We start from the raw sequence: 20,665 nt of genomic DNA, 5'->3' as shown, positions 1-20,665 counted from the left end.
GCAGGTATGTGACAGATTCCTGAAGAAGACAGACCTTGATGGGAGAGGTTTGAGAGGGGCCAAGGTCCTGGAAAGACAACTGCAGAGGTCATGACCTCATGCATGGCAGGGGTAAGAGTAACAAATCTGGGAAGACATACACCGTTCCACATGATGCTGAAGTGCCCAGAGTAGTCATGTTCTCTGAAGACGCTGCAGCTTCACTTTTGGAGGGAGAAAGCCACAGGAAGCCCTCTGACCAGAGAGAGAGGCCCATAGTGCCCTGCACCAGGTTCTGCCACTTCTGACCCAACCCAGGGCCCAGAACAACTGCAGAGAACAGGGATTTTACAAAGAGTTTGATTTTATTGATATTTAAATATATTAAATATTTCACTGAAATACATGGTACACCACACTCCCCCCCTCCCACAGTGGTTACATTATAAAACCAAAGCCCATGGCCTATCCCCTGGCTCCCCCACCAACTGGTGAGGAAAGGGCAGTGGTAGCCCAGGGGAAGAGCGTGGCTGGCACTGTGGTACAGGGAGCCAGCATGTGGACAGGCCCCTCCCACCTGGCAAGAAGCAGAGATAAGTCACCCAAGGCTGAGGTCTTCCTACTGTGATCTACTTTCATCCTCACCCCACCCCATGGCCACCAAGCAGTCCCTTCCTAACCAGAAATATGGCTGGGGCAAAGGGAGTTGATTTCCTCTCTGGACCAACTAGTCTTTTCCCCTCCTTCTACCTTGGCTAATGAAGTGCCTGATGACCCATTTGTTTGATGCTTGAAGATCCCCCAAGGCAGGCAGTACTGAGCCAGAAACTAGGCCTCTGCAGGGAGTTGGCATCAGAAGGGGCATGAGGAAGGGCAAGAGTACTACCTGCCCCTTTCATTCCCCAAACCCAGCAACTCTAGGGATACTTTCTCCTTTGCCTCTCTAGTCACTTCCAAGACAAAGTGATCTTCAAGCAAAATTCAGATTAATGCCTCTGGCTTAAATAGGTACAGACAGAGAAACCAAGGCACCAACTAATTCAGGCCAGATTCAAGAAGGTTGCAGGGGAAGGGATAGAAGGAAGGCAAAGATAGGAACAGACTCTAGAATCCAACCTCCTAATCCTTCTGCCAGCACTTGCAGGCTCGACAGGGATTGGGGGAGCTAGGAACACGCTAAACTCAGACTGAGGGCGGGGGAAAGCCAGATTTAAGGTCCCCCTGCCCCATCCCCTAGTACTAGTACCTGGGTCCTCAGAGAGACCCAATGCTACCCCAAGTCCCAAAGCATACCACATCCCAGTACACAAGCTGGGGAACCCAGGAAATTCTTGAACCTCTGCCTACCAAACCTCAGTGGGTTCAAGTGTATGGGGCACTGGGCCTCAAGCAGGCGCTTGGGTCCCTGCCCTAGGCAGGGAGACAGTCATGCTGCACACTTGGCCCCCAAATGGCACTTACGGATTTGGCACAAAAAGGACTCCTCTCCCCATGGCCACCCTTCCTTTGCTACCACACCCCATCCCACTCCTGTGCAACCTGGGTATCTCTCTACATCCCTTGAAATAGGAAACCCTGCCTTATTCCCAGGAGACAGAGGCCCACAGGAGAGAAGCAACCCGGGGTGGAGAGCTGAGGATCAGCAGCACAAGGACATACACAGACCTGGAAAACAGATATGCACACAAAGACCAACATGCACACGGTTACACAAACACACAGGCCCTCCCAAGTGCCAGAGGCTTGGGAGGACAGGTTTGAGATCAGGGTCATCTTCCTCTATGCCCTGATCCTTTTCTATTTGGCAACAGAAGGGGTAGAGATGTTGCATGCCCCTTGCCAGCAAACAGCAAGAGAGTGCTGGGGCAGAGTGACCTGATCCTGACCACATTGGGGCCCTCAGATTGGAATCTGGCACCACCCCCCTCCCAGGTGGGCCTGCTCTCTTTGGCTCCTGCAGGTGAACTTCCAGCTCCTGAACTTCTGACATCCCCACACACGTGCTTGCTCTCTGGCTGGGCATTTTCACAGTACCAATGAGGCCAGACACCCCTTTCCCTGGAGCGTTCAGGAACTGGGGCTAGATCTGAGCTGTCAGAGGTCCCTTTGTTCCCCTTTGGGGACAGATAATGGGACTAAGATTTGGCAAATGGAAATATTCCCCTGAAATGTAGACAGAGCTGGGTTCCAGAGTGTCTCTCTCCTCTGCCCTGTGCCTAAGAGGGAGACCTGACCAGGGCAGGGGGTGCCCACGACCAGTGCTGCGGATGCAGGCATAGCAAAGGCAAGCATGGAATAGGCACTCTTCATGCCTGCCCCCAGTCTTTATACAAAATATTCCCAGGAAAAAGAGGGAAAGGAAGGGCCCAGCCCTGAGCATGTTGCCTAGACAGACAGGGAAAGAGTAGGCATGGCAAGCTGCCATTTTAATCTCTCAGGCAGAAGGGCTCCCCCTGCCTCTGCTGCTGCCCCCCTGCTGCTCCCAAAAGCTGGAAGAAAGGAGATGGAACAGCCCTACCCCAATTAAAAAAGAAAGTCACTTGCATAATCCTCTTGGTATCCCGTCATTCACCAGCCTGAAGGCAGACAAGCATGGTCCAAGCACAGCCTGCTGGAGTGTTCCCTTTTGTGGTCAGCAGGGTCTGGAGGCTCAGCGCCCCCTGCCACAGCTCCACCCAGCGGGCACATAGTCCACTCAATGCCCACCTTGATCCCTTTAGCTGAATTTGTAGCTGGGCCCTGCTAACTGCTGGGGCCCCCATTGAGGAAGTAGGTGGTCATCTCCCCCTTGCCCTTCACCTTGACCACCCCTCGACACTCCAGCTGGTAGCCCTTGGCAGCTAGAACCTGGTACAGGTCCGTGGTCACCTGGGGGAGTGGGAGGGGAGTCTGCTTAGCCTGGAATCCTTCCTGTTGCATTTGCAGGGGCCCAGGGATTCTTTAGTCAAGCTAGCTCCCCTTCCCCAATCCCCGTCCCACCAACCACAGAACACTGCCACCCTACCCCTGTCCTAGCAGACTGCAGAGAGAAACCTGTGGAAGCCCATAGGACCCACACACCTCCCAGCCTCTGCTCACATCCCCCTCACCTGGATTCGGTCAGGGACCCCTGTGCTGTCCATACGGCTAGAGACATTCACTGTGTTCCCCCAGATGTCATACTGTGGCTTCCGAGCCCCAATGACGCCTGCCACGACTGGGCCCATGTTCAGCCCTGAGATGGGGAGAAGAGAAAAAGACTAGTGGATGCTCCAGTGTCAGCCTAGGGAGTCATCTCACCTCCTGGCACCTTTAGAAGGACCCAGAGAAAAAAGTGGAAAAGGGACAGGTCTCCTGGTTGTAAAAGATGGAAGATCTGGGCACATCAGCTGAGGAGCTTCCCTGAGCCAAGACAGCTATGCTATAACAGAAGCTAATCTAACAAGCGCTTGTTCTATGCCAACCACTCTGTAAGCATTTCACATTGTTTCATCCTCTCAACACTTCTGAAAGGAAAGTACTATTATTCCCATTTTACAGATAAGGTAACTGAAGCTTAAAGAAGTTAGGTGACTTACTAAGTAAGCCAGTAGATGGAGCAGCCAGAATTCAAACCAGACAGTCTGACTCCAAAACCCATGCTATTAACCACTCCCATCCACCAGTTCATCTGAGAGGAAGTGCCTCTGGTCAGACTGGCCATAGATAAGGACTTAGGTATTGGAGTTTATATAAACCTGGTTTAGAATCCCAGCTTAGCCACTTACTAGTTGTTTGACCTTGGGCGAGTTATTTAATCTCTCTGAGTCAGTCTCTTTATCTATAAAAGGGAATAACAGGATTAAAATGTGCTCAAAAATGGCTAGGACAGTGTCTAGCACATAGAAGGTCCACAGTAAATGCTCTCTGTTCTTTGTGTCAGACTTGATACGGAAGGTGGGAGGGAAGGAAAACCAGCAAGATCCATGATGGGGACTGTGTGATCCCACCCCAGCCTGTACCCTCAGCTTCACCCAGAAATGGTCCTGGAACACCTGCCAAGCAACCAGGCCCTCTCACCAATCTTCATCTGGAAATTGTTGAAGGAGTGCTCATTGATGTGCTTCATCTGCTCCATGAGCCGCATGGCGTAGTCAGCCAGGGCAGTGATGTGGGAGCGGCCCACCTGATCATAGGTGCTGGCATTCAGCCCAGAGGCAGCCATGTAGGTGCTACCAATTGTCTTGATCTTCTCCAGCTGCCGGAACCGCTCCTCGCTGATGATCTGGACAACACAGGGGACCTGGTTGTCAAGACAAAGAGGCCAGACCCAGCCCTGCCCCAACACTCATTGCTTACTATGCCTTGGCTCCCTCCCCCACTTCCCTGTCTCAGGAGCTCCCCTTCTTTTAGTAAATGAATGCCTTCCAGCTGCTGCCAGGTGCAGGACTGAGGATCTGGAAAACAGACAGCCATCTGGAAAATAGGCAGTCCAGGACCCCAGGCCAGGACTTGGGCATACAGCTTCAGAAGGTCAACTTCAATAACTCATTCACAGAACCACAGAGGGCTATTAAGTACTTAATCATTCCAGCCCTCGCCTTTTGGGAAAATGAGTCCCAGAGTGAGGAAGTGACTTCCCTCCAGAACAGTGGATGGCCCATTCCTGACCTGGATACTCTGAATACTTCCTCACATTTTGCTTCCATTTTCTCTATTCAGTTGACCACGTTGCTTGCTTGGTCCCTATCCACAGACTGCTGCCTTCTTCAGTGACATCCACCTGGTATCTATCCTGTCCCCACACAGATATTCATGTCCTCATCCCCAACAATGATGACCCTGCCCCACCGGGGCTGACATCCTTGCTGCCTCTGACACCTGCATGGGTTACTTTCCCTGCCTCCACTGTACCTACCCTTACCCCTACCACCTCTGACATCTCTGGATCCCATCAAATCTCCTTTCCTCCTCCCAATACCACCCCACCCCAATCCTGGCCTTCTCATCCACAGTTCTCTCCATGCCCCGAGCCCCCCAAGTCCTCCCAGTGTCTGCCAGCACCAGCTGACTGGACAAGTACCTCATCAAAGTCAGCGATGATCTCGTTGAGCAGCCGCAGGCACTCGACGCCCTCATTGTTTGCCTCTAGCTCCACATAGAACTCAGAGAAGTTGGCAATGGAGGCAAACATAACAGCCACACACTCACATGACTGATAGTAGAGCTCATCATTGCGGCGTTCCCGGGCCAGGAAGTGGGCAGCCACATCCTTGGGCAGAATGTTATGCAGCAGCCGCCGGTTGTATGCCTGGAGCTCCTCCATCTCTTCCTTCTCTCCTGTTGCCTGTGGACACCATACCCATCACCTATTGCCCAGCATTCACAAGGGCTGGGTGTAGTGGCCAAGGCCTGGAGATGGGCATCTGAGGGAATCACGTGGAGGAAGAAAGGCACGGACAGATGAGGCCTAAAGAACAGGCAAAGGGGTGAACAGGGCAGGTACAGGATGGGGCAGGGGATAGGGGATGGGCATAGAGAAGACGTGGAGCCAGGGTGGCCTAGGGTGGCCTGAGCCTCAGCCAGCTAGCAGGAGATGCATTTTGGCTTGGCCCACGCTCTGCCCCTAGGTTCCTCCCCCTCCCCCAAAGGCCCACCAGTCACCTGCAGTTTCCAGAGGAAGTCCAGGCGGGCAGTCGACTCCACCTGCTGGGCATGCAGATACAGCGCCAGCGCAAATACCAGCAGAATCACAGGAGTCATATATTTAAGTGCCACCCTCCCTGCAGCTGGGCTGAGGGTAAGTGGAGACATGCTGGGTGTCTGAAGGAGGCATTTGGCAGCCCTACCATTTGCTGCCCCAGAGCCCTCACTTACCAGTCCAGCCCATCAAACGTTTCATTGGAGGAAGCCCTGGCAAGAAGATACAAGAGACAAAGTCATCAGTGCTTCCTGAGTTGCTGAGCAGGAGCATGGAAAGGGAGACAGACTGCATTTACTGAGCACAAACCCTAAGACAGGCATTGGACCAGGACTTTTACTTATATTAATTACCTCTACTCTTAGTGGCTCCTTTACTTACCAGCTATGTGACCTGGGACAAGTTGCTTAACTCTGTTTCCTCATCAGTAAAACAGGGGTCAGATCTAAATAATGCTGGTAAAAGGCTTATTGATACAGTGCCTGGAAGCAGTAAGCCTTCAGTAAGGGTTAGTTACTATTATCTTTACAACTACCCTGTGATTTAGGTGGTACTGTCATTTTACAGATGAGGAAATTGAAGAGCAGAAAAGTTAACTCACCTGTCCAAAGTCACATAGTTAAGGAGCGTCAGAGCAGGAATTCAAACCCACCAGACTCCAGAGGCTTTTTCTACCACAACAAGCTATGGCCATATATCACAATACGTGGGATTTTGCAGAGGCAAAGCCTGTATAGTGTCTCAGGCAGAGCCCTCAAATAGGAGTCAAAGTTTTGGTTCCTAGCCAAGATTCTGAGGTCAAGCATATGACCCATAGGTGGTTAAGACAGTGGGTATGAAAGCACTGTGCAAATGCGAGAGGGATTTTTTTTAATGTCTAGCCTAAAGTCACAGGGATTTCTCAGGACTGGGATTTCACTGGGGTAACTATTTGGGGTCCCATGATGGGAGCTCCTCCATCTCTTCCTTTTCCCACACAGATGAGTCATGGCATTCCAAGGGCACAAGGGGCTTGGGCACCAGAAGAGTCTCCCAGTGACCCAACAGGGTCAAGGAGGTTCCTGGGGTATTAAAGGGGCTGACGATAAACTCACAAGCCATGAACGCCAAGCAGTAGATCATAGTTGTCAAAGATGGTGGCTGGGGGACCCAGCAGAAGCAGCACCAAATAGATGAGCCCCAAGACAAAGATCATGGCCAACTTCCCGATGCTGCTGATATGTAGGAAGACAGAGCTGGCCAAGAGACTCAGCAACATGTTTCCGACGAAATACTGAGGGGCAATGGCAGAAGTAGTGTTGGGTGAAGGCAGAGGCCATGGCACCCCAGGGCAGGAAGAGGCCTGTGCTCTCCTGCCTGACCTAACCTCCCATCTACATCCCTCAAACCCCAACATCCTTCACTGTCCGTGCCCAGCCCCTACACCACACCAGGGCCCGACTGCTCCTAGAGTTGGGGACACTGGTGAGTTCCTCGATCCCCAGGGCCCATCACCAGGCCTGGCACAGAGGGGCTAATAACTGTGCCAGGACATGCCCCCCCACCCCCCACCTGAACACTGCTCGGACACCTCAGGGAAGCTGCAGATGGGTGCGGTGCCCTCACACAGGGGAGAATCCAGGCCCAGAGAGTAATTGAGCTGCTGCAGGTGGCAGGCGGTGATGTCGGAGGGTGTTAAATTGAGCATCCGGGCTGCACAGGTCCGTATGGGGGTGTGGTTACAGGTAAACTGCAAAGGGTGGGGGTGGGGGTTATATCAAGGTAACCAAGGAGGGGAAGGGTTACAAGGGCCATGTCCAGGTGTATTACACCCCAGGGGCCAACATTCTCACTCAGGGATGACAAGATGTAGGGAGAACCATGAGGGAGAACTGGAGTTAGCCTCCCCCTCCTCTGGGACAGTAGGCTCCCTGGGCACAGAAAATGTGGCTATTCCTCTCTGCACCCCCAGTGCCCAGAGCAGTGCTTGGCACAGAGCAGAAGTGGGAGAATTCCAACTGGCCCCTTACCATGTTGGCAATGGCAGAGGTAAACACAAGCAGGACCGAAAAGATGCCAACCGCAGTGCTGTGTGCCCGTGAGCGGACAATGCTGCGGGACAGACGCTGCAGGGCCTTAGGAAACAGCTGAAGGCAGCAAGAGAATGAGCATTGGAGGCCATGTCAGCCAAGGAGGAAGGCCAACCAGGGATGGGCCCAGCAGGAGCGACATGGCCTTCTCCTCCCTTTCTCTTGTGTAACCCCTCCCTGCCCTTAGCCCAGCCTGCCCCCCCAACAGCCCAGGAAGACCCCTACATACAGAACCACAGGAGTACAGGGCACAGATCAGCACAGTGATCAGCAACAGCAGGAAGATACTGGCATAGATCCCAAGCATCAGGGTTGAGCTAGGGCAGAACAGGGACAAGGAAATGTTGCTCTAGAAGATCTGGGCATCCATGTCTCACCCCCCAGAACAGGCAGGGGTGCATGCTCCACGGACTGTGAGCTTGTGTGGGTGTTTAGGAAGTTTCTGTCAAGTGGTGGAGGAGAGAGAAGCCAAGTGAGGAGGGGCAGGGCTCTCACTGTGGGAAGACGAGGAGCTGGATGAAGCAGATGAAGCAGAAGACCAACAGGGCACAGGCGACATAGGCTCCAAAGCGGCGATCCACCTTCCGCGAGTACTGAGGAAGAGGAGGCTGAGCTGGGCGCTGGGCCCTACCCTGGCGGAGGCAGGGACAGCAAGGGCAGGGCACAGAACTACCAGGGGCCCCAAGGGGGAGGAGAAGCAGCTGGCCCAATTGATATCAATCTCCACCCTACTCTGTGGTCCCCTCCCCATCCCCCAAACTCTTCTCTTGCTCCCTCACCTGTGCTCAGCCTTCACTGCCTGGACCTACCCCTCTACCCAGCTCTTGTCCTTCTGCCCTTGTATCCCTCAAACCTTCTTCTCAAGATCCTCTCTCTGGAAGGTGAGCAGGAACCGGCGCACATGGTCCTTGCGCAGCTGATCGATGCTGCGGGCATCAATGGCACGGCCCAGGAACTCATCTACCTCATCCTCAGGGTTCAGGGCATCTTGGGCGCCCCGGCTGAGGGCAGGGAATATGGCTTCACCAGGTGCATGAGCATTGCCAGTGAGAGGCAATGAGAGGGGAAGGGCAGCACCCAAGGGAGGGGGTATGAGCCTGTGTATGGCTCCTGCTCCCACACAACACATCTCAGGTCCTGGAGAGAGGGGGATCTCAGCTCCCCACAGTCCTATCCCAGGGTGCAAGTGCCTCCTCCCTCCCTTCCCTCTCTTCAATAACCTGACTTACTTGTCTTTGCTGGAATCATCAATACCCTGAAGAAAGAAAGTGTGGGAGTAAGCTAAAGGGCGGACCACCTTCACCTCTGCAGTCTCTTCCCCCATCCCAACACTGTGCTGAGGGTATCCCCACCATATACTTTGCGGGATCTGGGGCCCCGGGTTGAAATTGTCTCTCCTGCCCCCAATACCAGAAAGCATATGTAGAAGTGGCAGCCAGAGCAGAGGAGAGGGACACAGAGCATTGAGGGAGACAAGAAAGTGAAGCCCCAGGTCCTAGTGCTGAGGGTCCCTCACCATCTGACGGAAAGCCTTGGAGTCCTTGGTACGGGAGAAGGCACGGTCAGGCACCCAGCGTGGCACCAGCCCTTCCATGGAGTTAGCCCGTGTCCGCTGCAGCTTGGCCAGCATGGCCTTCTCCTCTTTCTGTGCAGGCAGCATGGGGACAGGCTCAGAAGAGGGGCCCGAAAAAGCCTTTGTCTGCTCCCTCTTTATTTGTCCCTCTTCCTGCCTGCCCCTCCCCACAGCCCTGCCCTGGCCCTGACCCGTTTCTGGCTGGCGCCCAGGATGAGGAAGGTCTCGATGTGCTGTTCCTTGAGATATGCATTGCGCTCGCCACCACGGCCTGGCTCCACCTCATAGTCCCCATTCAGGTACTGCAGCGTGGCCCGAGTGATGTGGATACGGCTGTGAGGGGCCATGAAGATGAGACCCTGGCTCTCCCATCTTGCTCCCATGCCCCACCGCCTGGACTCCTCCACTCACCCGGCCCGGCCCCCTGCCTCCATGTGGTTGGCCAGGGTCACGTCGTTGGACCACACATCGAATTGCCACTTCCGCAGGCCCAGAACACCACAGTGCACACGCCCGCTGTGGATGCCCACGCGCATGTTCACATTCACACCTGTCACCTCACGCACCAGCCTGGGAGGATGCAGCTCCAGATCAGCTCCTAGCATCAGCTCCCCCAGCCCAGAGCCCAGGCCTTGGCTCCCCTTGGAGCCCAGTGGGCAAGGACAAACCCGGATGCAGGGGACAGGAACACAATGGGCAGAGGGCTGCATGAGGCTCAAGAACAACAGTTTGAGAACTGTGTCCACCAGCAGGGACCCAGCAGTATCTTGTGGAACCAGCTAGGAGGAGAAGGAATCACTGTGCTCAACTCTGGCCTGCTCAACTGGCATTCTCTCCAGCCCAAATCCCCCACCACCCCGGCTACCCCCACCCCATCCAGGCTGGCTGGAGTCTAAGGTACACATGGGTCTTTTTGCAGGTTGGAGAAAGAACCATTCCCCTCCCCAGTGATAGACAGATCTCAAAGACGAGAAAAGATCTCAAAGACTGAGGAAAATTCCTGAGGATACATCAAAGAGGAGGAGCAGTCTGGGGCACCCACAGTTCCAGGAAGCCTGGGGATGGGGCACTGCTTACGAGATGGCCTCAATCATGTCCACCCCCATCTCCACACAGCAGTGGGCATGGTCTGCCCGGGCCTCCGGCAGCCCTGACACACAGTAGTAACAGTCTCCTAAGATCTTGATCCTCAGGCAGTGATTTTCCTGAAGGAAGAAGAGTTGGAGCAAAGGGTCACCTTTACTCTCTTGCCCACTCAGCCTGCTGACCCACGACCCTCACTGCAGACTCCACCTGCCCCTGTGCCCCCAACTGCCACCAGCAAAGCTGTACTCTCACCATGATTGGTACCGCCCCCGAGTCCCAGCACCCTCACCGCAGCCAGCTTGTCAAACCGGGCAAAGAGCTCATTCAGGGTCATGACCAGCTCCTGTGCGGTACATTGGGATGCCAGGCTGGTGAAGCCCTCAATGTCTGCAAACAGGATGCTGTGGACAACAGCAGAGGACGGAGGAACCATGTAACCCCCAAAGACTCTCAGACTCCCCACCCATCTTGGCATCCTCCCACTCCCACCCCACCTGACATTGTCATGCTTCTGGATGTAGATCTTGTGGAACATCATGTCTTCTTTTTTTGTGTTGATGTCTTCCTTCATCTCCATGGCAACATGCTGGGGCAACACGGACAGCAGCAACCGCTCCTAGACCAATGGTTCCAACAGGGCACCACTATCCTCTTAGCCTCACATTTCAATCCCTCCTGGTCCCTCCATATGCCCAGAGCCCTCCCAGACCTCTCTGGAGACCTGAGCTTCCGTTTGGGACTATAGCCCCATCGAAGCCCTCTCTGACCACCCCCCATTCAATCTCCCAGATGTACTCCTGTCTACTCCCTCCTACACCCAGACAGGACAGAACCCTAGCGTTACAGGGCCTCTGTGGTGCGCAATGCAGGGAAACCATTCACACTGTGTTCCACAGAGTTGGATAAAGCAGTGAATCCAATCTGCAAGTTATTTTGAGGTGAGGTAGGGGAAGGCCCTGGTCAGAAAAGCAGCCCCCACCTGCTGCCGATTCTCATGCTGCAGGTGCAACCGGGCCTGGATGTAACCGCGGGTCTCCTGAAAGGCCTGTCGCTGAGACACCTCAGCAGGATAGTGTGTGCAGATGCCAATGACATTGGTGCAGAGGAACAGCAGCATGTTGGCACCAAGCTGCAGGAGGGTGGCAGAGGCAGACAGGTGACTACACCCACCCCACTCCCACAAACATGTGCGCAACCTGCTAGACTCCCTGTGGACATGCACCTTTGGGAAGGGTCCTGCACCTGTCTGTCCCCACCCCTACAATAAATCTCTCCCATTCCCCACAGGACCCCAGATCCCAGCATTATGCCCAAATCGCTCCATGACTAGAAATGAGATCCTTTCACAGTTTCTGGGAGGAGAAGCACCAACTAGGACCAGGTAGGTCATGGGGCCCAGCCCCAGCACCCTATGATCTCCTGCCCCACAAACGCCCCAAACAAAAGACAAATGCTGCTCTTTCTGTATGTGGTTCTCCTTACAGGACAGGACCCAGGAGACCTGACTACACCCTCCTGAGTGACCCAGGACGAGTCACCTCATCTCTCTGGGCCTGTCTGCATATCTATGACCCAAAGAGGAGGAATGAGAAGATCTCTAAAGTCCCTCCCTGCCCTTACATACTTAGTAATTACCACTATTATTTCTGTAGCTAGTTTGCTGGACGCCCACAATGTGCCAGGATTCTATAGGTGTCTTCTATACATTAGCTAATGTATTTCTTACAACTCCATGAAATAGGTAACAACATCCCATTTTAAAGATGAGGGACTATGCACAGAGAAGCTAAGAAACTTGGCCAAGATCACACAGGTGTTAGTGACTGGAGTGGGCCTTGAGTACAGGACAGTCAGACTCCAAAGCCTGTGTCCTAATCTTACCGTCTAGAGCATGCCAGGTTTACAAGATTCCCACGTAAACCACTGACTCAAGCTCCTGAGGCCCAGTCTTGGAGCCTAGGTTTGGGAGTCAACAATTCTACTGATACAAAGAACCTTCCCTAACTGGGGATGCGGTGCCACCATGCCTGGCCACCTCCAAGCTATAACCCCCCTGACACTTGACCCTGCCAGGCCCTATGCCTAGGACCCCGACCCTAGGGATGTACAGCCCCCAATCATCATCAGTAGTAGTGGCTGGAGAGCAAGTCTAAAGGAAGCCAGCCTCAGTGTTTCTGGAAAGTCAGGGGTTAACCTGGCACTTTTGGCTCCACCCAAGTTGGATGGCAAGGCTCTGATCTGGGGGAGAAGGGAGGGAAAGAGCACCAACTGAAAGCCAAGAGTTCTGGGCTCTGCCCTGAACCAGAACTAGTCCTGCAAAGTTGGGCAGTTCACTTAATCTTTGGGACCTCCGTTTTCTCTTAGGTAAAACTGAATGGCAGGTCTGGCTGACCCCCAGCCATTTCTAGCTCTGACCCTCTAGGACTGGCCTCCAACTTCCCTTTCCAGTCCAGCTCACTGGCCCAGGACCGACTAGGCCGAGCTCCCCCTCCAAGCAGCAGGGGTGAAGAAGGGGCACACTATCTCCCTTGGGGGTTTCTAAGAATAGCCCCCAGTGGGGGAGAAAGAAAGGGAGGGGCAAACCAGGCAACTTCCCTTCCTGGCCCCAGGAGCCCAAGAGGAAAATATGAGTCATGGTGGAGGGAAGGGGAAGGGGGATCAGAGACTGAAATAACTCTGTACAAACACCCCTATCCCACTGTGAGAAAAAATGGATACCAGGGTGTAGGAGACTCCAGGCTAGGTCTGGGTCACTGGGTGAAACTGCTCCATGTGTCTGATGAGTGGGTCAGAGGAAGATGAAGGCTCCTTCCTGTGAGTATGAGTAGGGCTGGATCTGGGAAGGGGTTGAAAGGAGGCCACAAGCCCCCATCCCATCCAGAAACCCATGGGCCCAAATGGGTACAGGGAATTTTTCTCAACTCACAGGAGGTTGTATGGGCAGCTCTGGCCCTATGGACTGGCACAGGGGTAGCAGCAACTTTCTCCATGGCCCCAAGAATGTGCCTGCTGAGACCCACCAGGTGAGCTGTTGCCAGGCACCCTTGGGGAGGCAGCAGGCCAGCACAGTTCTGGCCTCCCTGGGGCTATGCATCCCCAGTCAGGCATCAGGCCTGGCTCTGGGCACGATGCCAACTAAGGGCAGGGAAGAGATGCCCACCCACCCCCTGGCAGGCCAGAGAGGAAGGGGGAAGGGAAGCACCACCTCTAAGCTCCTTCCCAGGGAATGCAGTCCAGCCCCAAAGCCCAGCTTGATAGCCAACCTAGAAGAGAAGCTGGGGGCCAGCAAGGGCAGAAGGACCTGGCCCTTTAAAAGGTCTGACAGTGCCCTGGGGGCACATGCTCCACAAACAAACGGGCTATAAAGTTACTTTTAAAAAGGTACACTCTGTTCCAGAGCACAAGTTGGACAGGGAAAGGCATCACGCCAGAGCACCCAGCTTCACACCCTGGGAGCCCCAGGCAACTTCCTCTCTGTGGGTGGGGTAAGGGTGGGCTATAGGCTACAAGCCCATGGCAAGGCAGAAACTGGTCCCTGAAACCCTGAGCAAGACAGAGGAGAGCACTCTAGATCAGGATGCCAACAGCGGGCCCCTGAAAGACCAGCCAGGGAAGACACCCTGGGCAGGGGGATGACATGAAATGGCAGGTCTCTCTGAAAGGGACTCCCTAAAAGCCCCTTTACTGGGTACCATCCTCTACAGCACTCTCACACCTCGCTGCCCCCACGTGAGAACACTGCCTTGTCAGTTCTGCTCCCCTCTGGGAAAGGGTGGGGCCCTAACTGCAACATCATGAGGTAGATACCATTTTTATCCCAGTTTTATAGACTGGGAAACTAAGGCTGGGGCAGGTGAAGTGAGTTGTCTGCAATGCACAGAGAAGAAGGCAGCCTCCTGGACAGCCAGGTCTGCCTACAGCCCAACCCTGTTTCTCACTCAGCACCACACTGTCGAGCCTCACACACATGCAGAATCCAGAGGCAGCAATTCATGGGCAGGCAGAGAATTCAAGGCAGTGCTGCCAGGCCCCCGGTGCCCAGCGTGGGGAAGGAGGGACGAGATCAGACACTAACACTCCTCTCTTCAGTATTCCAACCCCATTCAAACCACTCCCAGCCCAGGAGAGAACTGATCCAGCTCTTCACCTTCTCTGTCCTCTCAGATGTGCCCTTGGTCCAGGGGAGGTGATTCCTCCAATGCCAACTCCACCCAAAACCTGCTCAGTCCCTCTAGATCACCACCTAGAGCTGTTCTTCAGGGGTGGCACCAAGGCCTAAGTTTCAGGTGTCAACTTGAGAACAGGGGTGCCAAGGCCTGGATCCCACCTGCTCTGCCTTCTCAGCCCTGCCCCAGAACGGGGGCTAAACACCATCCCGCCTACCTCCAGCCCTGCGTTACATCTCCATAGGCTGTACTATTTCAGCAGGTCCAAAGAGCTAAGACTGCGGCTCCTGGTGACAGAGTACAGGCTTGGGTCCTGGGGCCCTCCCTCCCCTGAGCAGTGCCCTCTGCCCAGGATTCCAAATGGAAGCCAACCCCCAAAACCTGCCTTCCATCTCTTGCCCCTTCTCTCAGATATAGCCAGACATCCCCGTACCCCATCTCCACTCACAGCTCACTGGCCTTCCTTACCAAGCCCCCCCGCATCTCATTCCCGCCTGGTGCCCTCCACACCTACCTCCCTGACCACTCACCTGCTTCCACAGGAAGGTGTCACCACGGTTGAGCTGCCAGGCCAAGATCAAATGCAGGGTGGAAAGGCCCAGGCCACTGAGGACGGCAGCCCGCATGCGGATAGGGAGGAGCGTGTAGGTGATGTAGACAAAGAACACGGGGCACCACAGGCCTGCAGAAGGGCTGTGCGGGTTGGCCGCCAGGGCGCCCCCAACCTGCACAGCTGCTAGGATGCCCAGCACCACATAGCTCACCACCCACATGGAGTCCTGGCGGAAGCTGTGTCGGTTACACACCACCATGAGCGCCACAAAGAGGGCGGCGGCACAGGCCAGCAGAGCCACGTAGGCTGGATGAGGGCGTGTGGGCGCGGCATGGAAGGCCAGCAGCACAGCTGTCAGCAGCACGAGCACCGCCATCAGCAACGTGAGGCTGCTCTGGTTCATCTGGAAGAAGTACCGCTGGTACAGGCGCTCCAGCTTGGCCGAGCGGAACTGCTTCGACTGGAACACCTGCGCCACACGGCGCCAGCAGGATCGCCGGCCCCTGGGTGCCACCGCAGGTGCAACCTCAGCTGTCCCAACTGCTGCTGTCACTTCAGTGTCCTCAAAGCCCAGGGCTACTGCCCGCAGCCCCAGCTCCGGACCCTTGCCTGGGCCACCCCTCCGGATGAAGGCCTCATCCTGCCAGGGGCACCGAGGGCGAGCTGCAGGGGTAGGGCTGGGTGGCTCCGCATCCTGGAGGCAGCTCATATAACGGGGCGTGCAGAAGCCACCGGCCCGAGTCCCCCGGCGCGGACGTTTCTGCCCATTGCGTTCACCCCAAGCTGTTTTCCGTTCATCCACTTTGGGAACCAGGAGGCCACTAAACCACGACATGCTGCTAGGAGGAAAGGAATGAGATGGTATTACTACCACCGTCACGGTCACTGCCACCGTCACGGTCACTGCCACCACTAGTAGCTCATTACCTGGGCACTTCCTACTGCCAAGCGAAGCACTTCATATACATCAGCCTCATAAAATTACTGAGGTAGGCAATGGTATCCACATTGAACAGGTGAGGAAACCAAGACATAGGGAAGTGAAGAAACTTGTGCAAAATGGAGCAGCCACGTAAGCACAAGAACCAAGATTCTAAGCCAGATCTGTCTAAACCCAATGCCAGTACATTTAAAATTTTACCCCTTCCCTAAAAGGCCCTGATTTCTTGGTGGTCATAAACTCAAGTACCCATGTCAATGGGTGAAGCAGCTCACAGTTCAGGAGAAAGAGGAGAAACAGAGTCTACATCCTGAGCATGGAGACAAGCATCACCCACACCAATGGGCCGTTGCCACTGGTGTCCCAGTGGGTACTGATCTTCTGAGTTTTCAACAGAAGCTAAAGCTAATCCCAAAAATCTGGATTTGAATGCGATCAATATCTCCTGATTTTTAAATGTTGGCAACTAATTCACACTTTTCAACAACGCAAGCCACATAAATCACATCTGTGAAATGAGTTCTGTCTATGAGCTGCCAATGGGTGACCTCTGCACAAAAGGGAATCTCTTCCCACATCCTTCCTCATCACACTTACAAACACACACACACACACACACAAAATACACACCTCACCACGCTAAATTCAACTTCTCTCTCAGGTCACAGCTTAAAATGTAACTTCCTCAGGGAAGATTTCGCAGCTCCCCCACCCAGACTGTCTGGTCTGATTTTACCCTCTGTACATTTTCTCCACAGCACTTACTGCAATTGTAAAGTCATTTCTTGTTTAGCGTGTGTCTCTGCCCCTCTGACTATAAGCTTTGCGAGGGTAGGGATTATACCTATTTTGCTCAGCACTTCATCCCCAGAGCCAAGTACTGGGCCCGGCTCATAGCAGGGACTCATGATAGAAAGCAAGCTCAAGGACATTGGTATGGAGCAGCTAATGTGCAATAACAGCTAACAATGATATTCCTTAAAAAAAAAATCATAATCCTGATTCTTCATCTTCCTCACTGTACCCTAGTCATTTGGCCTGTTTCCCAACACACCAAGCATAGGTCAGCCCGGGACCTTGTTGCTTGCCATTCCCTGTCTGAAACAAAAGCTCCTCCAGGTCACAACCCAAATGTCCCCTTATCAGTGAGGCTTTGTTTAACCACTTTGTTGAAATAGCAGCCCCCTTTCCTGAGGCTCCCTATCTCTCTTCCCAGCTTTATGCTTCATTTTTCTCCACTATTCTTATCAACAACTTCCATTCTATATATTTGTATTTGTTCAGTCTCTCTCTCCTACTGGAATGTCAACTCCATGAAGGCAAGGATTCTGGCCTGTTTTGCTCACTGCTGTATCCACAACACTTAGTAGGATCTAAATAAACGTTCACTGAGTAGATGAATGGCTGTTTGTATGGATGAATGAATTATACTCCCACACATTTTCTCTGTGCTTTAAATGTTTCAAGGTATACTCACATGCCTAATTCCATCTGATCTTCACCAAAACCCTGGGAAGTTGGTCCTGTGGCCACCTGAGGCACAGGATAGATTTGACAAGAAAAACAAAAACTGAGGTCCACAGCAGGTTTATATGACTGGCCCAAGTTACAGAGATCATGGGTGACCGAATCAGTCTCAGATTCCAGGTTTCCTGGAGGGAAGTGTCTTGAACTGGGGTGGGAGAGCTCCATAACAATACCTTTAACGTGTCTCCTGGCTGAGCCCAGGTCAGAAGATGAGGACAGAAGCACTGTCATCCACGGATAGCTGTGTCTCCACCAGCGCCACACTCCCCCATGCCCACAGGGCACCCTGAGGGGACCCTTTTACTTGAACCTGCAGAGTTAGCAGCACTGACATATGTACTCACTAGGGGACGAGAGGGGAGAGGACAGTACCCAGCACTTGCCGCAGGTGGCCACAGAATCAGTCGCTCAAGCTAGATGAGCAACACTCTAAGCAGTCAGTCTGGGGCCCACAAAGCAGAAGGCAGGCTGGGAACTTCTCTGCATACCCTGAAACCCCCATCCCTGGGCCACCTTCAACCAAGTTGTTGGCAACCCTTATACATCTCACAGAGCAGCATGCCCTTCAACCTGTTGACATCACCAACAGCACCCTCTGGAAGGATAGATCACGAATACAAGGCTTTTGGTCAGGCTGGCATTTGGAAAAGGTCACCAAAGTAAGCCTGGCTCTTCCAAATACTTTATTAGAAACATATCTTTGGCATGAGACCAGGTTTCAAACCTTAGTGTGATTATTTGCTAGCTGCACGGCCTGGGACAAATTATTTAACCTTCCTGTTTCAGTTTCTTCATCTCTAAAATGGGAATAATAATGGTCCTGAGAAGAGAACCTAATAATACCTGTCACGTAGTACACACTTGATAAATATTACTTCTTCTCCCCATCCTACAACACTTTGAACCCAAACCTCTGCCAGCGTCCAAGAGATGGAAAGACCAGAAAGTAATGAGCAAGAACACGCATCTCTCCAGCCAGTCAGACACCCAGTTCTATCAGTCCCTGTGTCCTTGGCTTTCAGTCCCCAGAGCTGATGGGGACAGAGCCCAGAGCGAACAGGTTTCCTACCCCGCCACCATGACATTTTGTTACAGTCTTCTCCCATTCGCCAGTCCCTTGCCCTGTTCTTATCTCATCTCCCAACCCCCGTACCACCACTGGCCAAGAACTCTGTTCCCAAAGGACCTGTTTCTGACCATGTTCCCAGCCTCCTGGAAGCACATCCTAGCATCTGGCTCACACCCACAGAGGAAGGGGCAGACACTGTCCAGGGGAATGCATGACCCTCCCAAGAACACTCTGACTCTCCAAGGGGATAGCTTCAGAGCTCTGTAATTGTCCAACCGACTGCAACCATCCCACCCTGGGCTTCACTCCAGGCACTGCCCATCCTAGAGAACTCCCCAGGCTTCCAGCACTCCTGGCACCCCATGCCAGGCTGGTATGGCAGGGAATAGGGGACAGAACTGTTCCAAGCCACAAAATTTCTCTATATGGTCTCCCAGCCCTCCTTGTCCAGGAACCCATCACTATGAACCCTGGGAGTGCAAACCACCTCCCTCTTCCCCAGAGGAAGGCTCCTGAGCCATGTGCCTCCAACCTCCTCCTCCCCTGAGTCCTGGTCCCTTTGCTTTCTCACAGATCTGCTGCTCCAGGCACCACCCACTCCCACAACCGGAACCATGTCCCTTTCAGCCAAGCAGTCCAAGGCCCAGTGCCTCCCAGACCTCAAGTCCCTCCCAAACCCCGATCCTTCAGCCTGAGACCAGCATTTGGAGCAGGCCAAGGCACAGCCCTCTGGCCACTGCTTCGCCATACCCTCTTCCTGGCCACCTCCCATTCATCTCATCCCCAGGGCCCATCTGCCCCTGCCCTCCTTGGCAAAAGCAGGCTCCAGGGGTTTTAAAACGACTTTAGAAAGTTCATGGCAGAAGGCGCTGCCCAGGCGGGGCGGACAGTGCCAGCACCACCCACCATGCTGGGACGTCAACCTCAATTCAGGGCCTTCCTGGGGCCTGTATCTGTAGGTTCAGCGCCTGCCACCTTCTCCTCCATTCCCCAGCTCTCAGTCTTCCTAAAGAGAGCTCCCAATCCACCCCCAACCATAAACCCCCCACCAGGTTCCTCCAGCTCACAGGGGTACTCTGGCAAGGGGAGGACATGGGGGAAAGAGTCTTCCACCGCATGATTCTATCTCTAGCTTTTCGGGTGGTCACCACCCGGAGCCTGCTCTGAACAAAGTCTGCTTCCCCTGCCCACCCTGCAGTGGGGGCTGACACCACCCCTTTCATTCTAAAGGTCTGGGGTGAGGGGAGGCAGGGGACTCCGTAAGACAGAGGGCATCCCCCCTCTGCCCAGGCTGCCTCTCTCTCCCCTAACTACAATCCAATCCCACTCTGCCCCAAACTCGGAGCTTCACCCCACAGCCCCGCAGCAAAAGCTTCAGGACAGCCCCTCCTCCGTACATGCCTTCCCCCCTCCCAGAGGAAAGCCGGGAACTCGCCTGAGTGGAGGCAGGGAAGCATGCGGCAGGGTAAGGGTGGCGAGCCTTGAGCCCCGGCCCTGGGACTCCTGGATCCCCCCATCTCCTCCATGGCTTCCCTTTGCCAACCCCGCCTGCCTTAGGCTTCCCCCCGCCCACTGTCGAGACCACCCATCCCAGGTTTCGGTGCCCCCACCAAAAAACTCTCGTCGGGAGCCGCGCCGCAGCGTCCCAGCCCCACCGAGACCCGGGTGCCAGGAGCAGCCGCTCCCCCAGCACTGCTCCTGCGGTCTCACCTGCCGGCCGGGGTCGGCGCCTCCCTCGGGCCCCCGCCCCGCCGCCCCCGCGGGTTCCGGCCGGCCGGCCGGCCGTCCCGCGGTCCTTCTCCGTGCCCGCGCGTCCCGGCCGTCCCGCCCGCCGTCCAGCCGTCCGTCCAGCCCTCGCCCCCTCCCTTGTTGTCCAGCGCAGCCGCCCTCTACCCCGGATCCAGAAGTCCCCTCCCCGCCAGCTCCCGGACTCCCCGCCTTAAAGGCACAAGCTCCTTTTGTCTGGGCACCCCATCCCCCTCCCCAGAAGCGGGGGCAGTGTGGCCCTCTCCCCCGACGAGGAGCTGGGTACGGGATAGGGGTG

The 20,665-nt window shown here is 54.6% G+C and overlaps 1 protein-coding gene across 3 annotated transcripts; it reads right to left on the bottom strand.

Moving 5' to 3' along the window:
- Nucleotides 1-325: 325 nt before the first annotated feature.
- Nucleotides 326-20,406, bottom strand: ADCY6 (adenylate cyclase 6). 3 transcript variants are annotated; one of them, XM_063075012.1, is made up of 22 exons: nucleotides 20,332-20,406; nucleotides 15,063-15,921; nucleotides 11,346-11,495; nucleotides 10,861-10,982; nucleotides 10,656-10,767; nucleotides 10,358-10,485; nucleotides 9,692-9,850; nucleotides 9,472-9,613; nucleotides 9,224-9,352; nucleotides 8,937-8,962; nucleotides 8,561-8,708; nucleotides 8,203-8,300; nucleotides 7,937-8,024; nucleotides 7,648-7,764; nucleotides 7,209-7,367; nucleotides 6,733-6,911; nucleotides 5,815-5,850; nucleotides 5,602-5,731; nucleotides 5,021-5,284; nucleotides 4,018-4,222; nucleotides 3,069-3,193; nucleotides 326-2,847 (listed from the first exon to the last, which is right to left on the bottom strand). In XM_063075012.1, exons 2-22 carry the CDS (start codon nucleotides 15,918-15,920, stop codon nucleotides 2,722-2,724), a joined length of 3,501 nt encoding a protein of 1,166 aa, XP_062931082.1. In that variant the 5' UTR covers nucleotide 15,921; nucleotides 20,332-20,406; the 3' UTR covers nucleotides 326-2,721. The 3 variants fall into 3 exon arrangements, with proteins under 3 accessions (XP_062931082.1, XP_062931084.1, XP_062931083.1); XM_063075014.1 differs by having other exon boundaries at nucleotides 9,692-9,796; XM_063075013.1 differs by having other exon boundaries at nucleotides 10,861-10,979.
- Nucleotides 20,407-20,665: the final 259 nt, after the last annotated feature.

The sequence above is a fragment of the Cynocephalus volans genome, chromosome 12 (genome assembly GCF_027409185.1).
Source record: "Cynocephalus volans isolate mCynVol1 chromosome 12, mCynVol1.pri, whole genome shotgun sequence".
Classification (NCBI taxonomy): Eukaryota; Metazoa; Chordata; class Mammalia; order Dermoptera; family Cynocephalidae; genus Cynocephalus; species Cynocephalus volans.
This window is presented reverse-complemented; position numbering and strand designations above follow the sequence as displayed.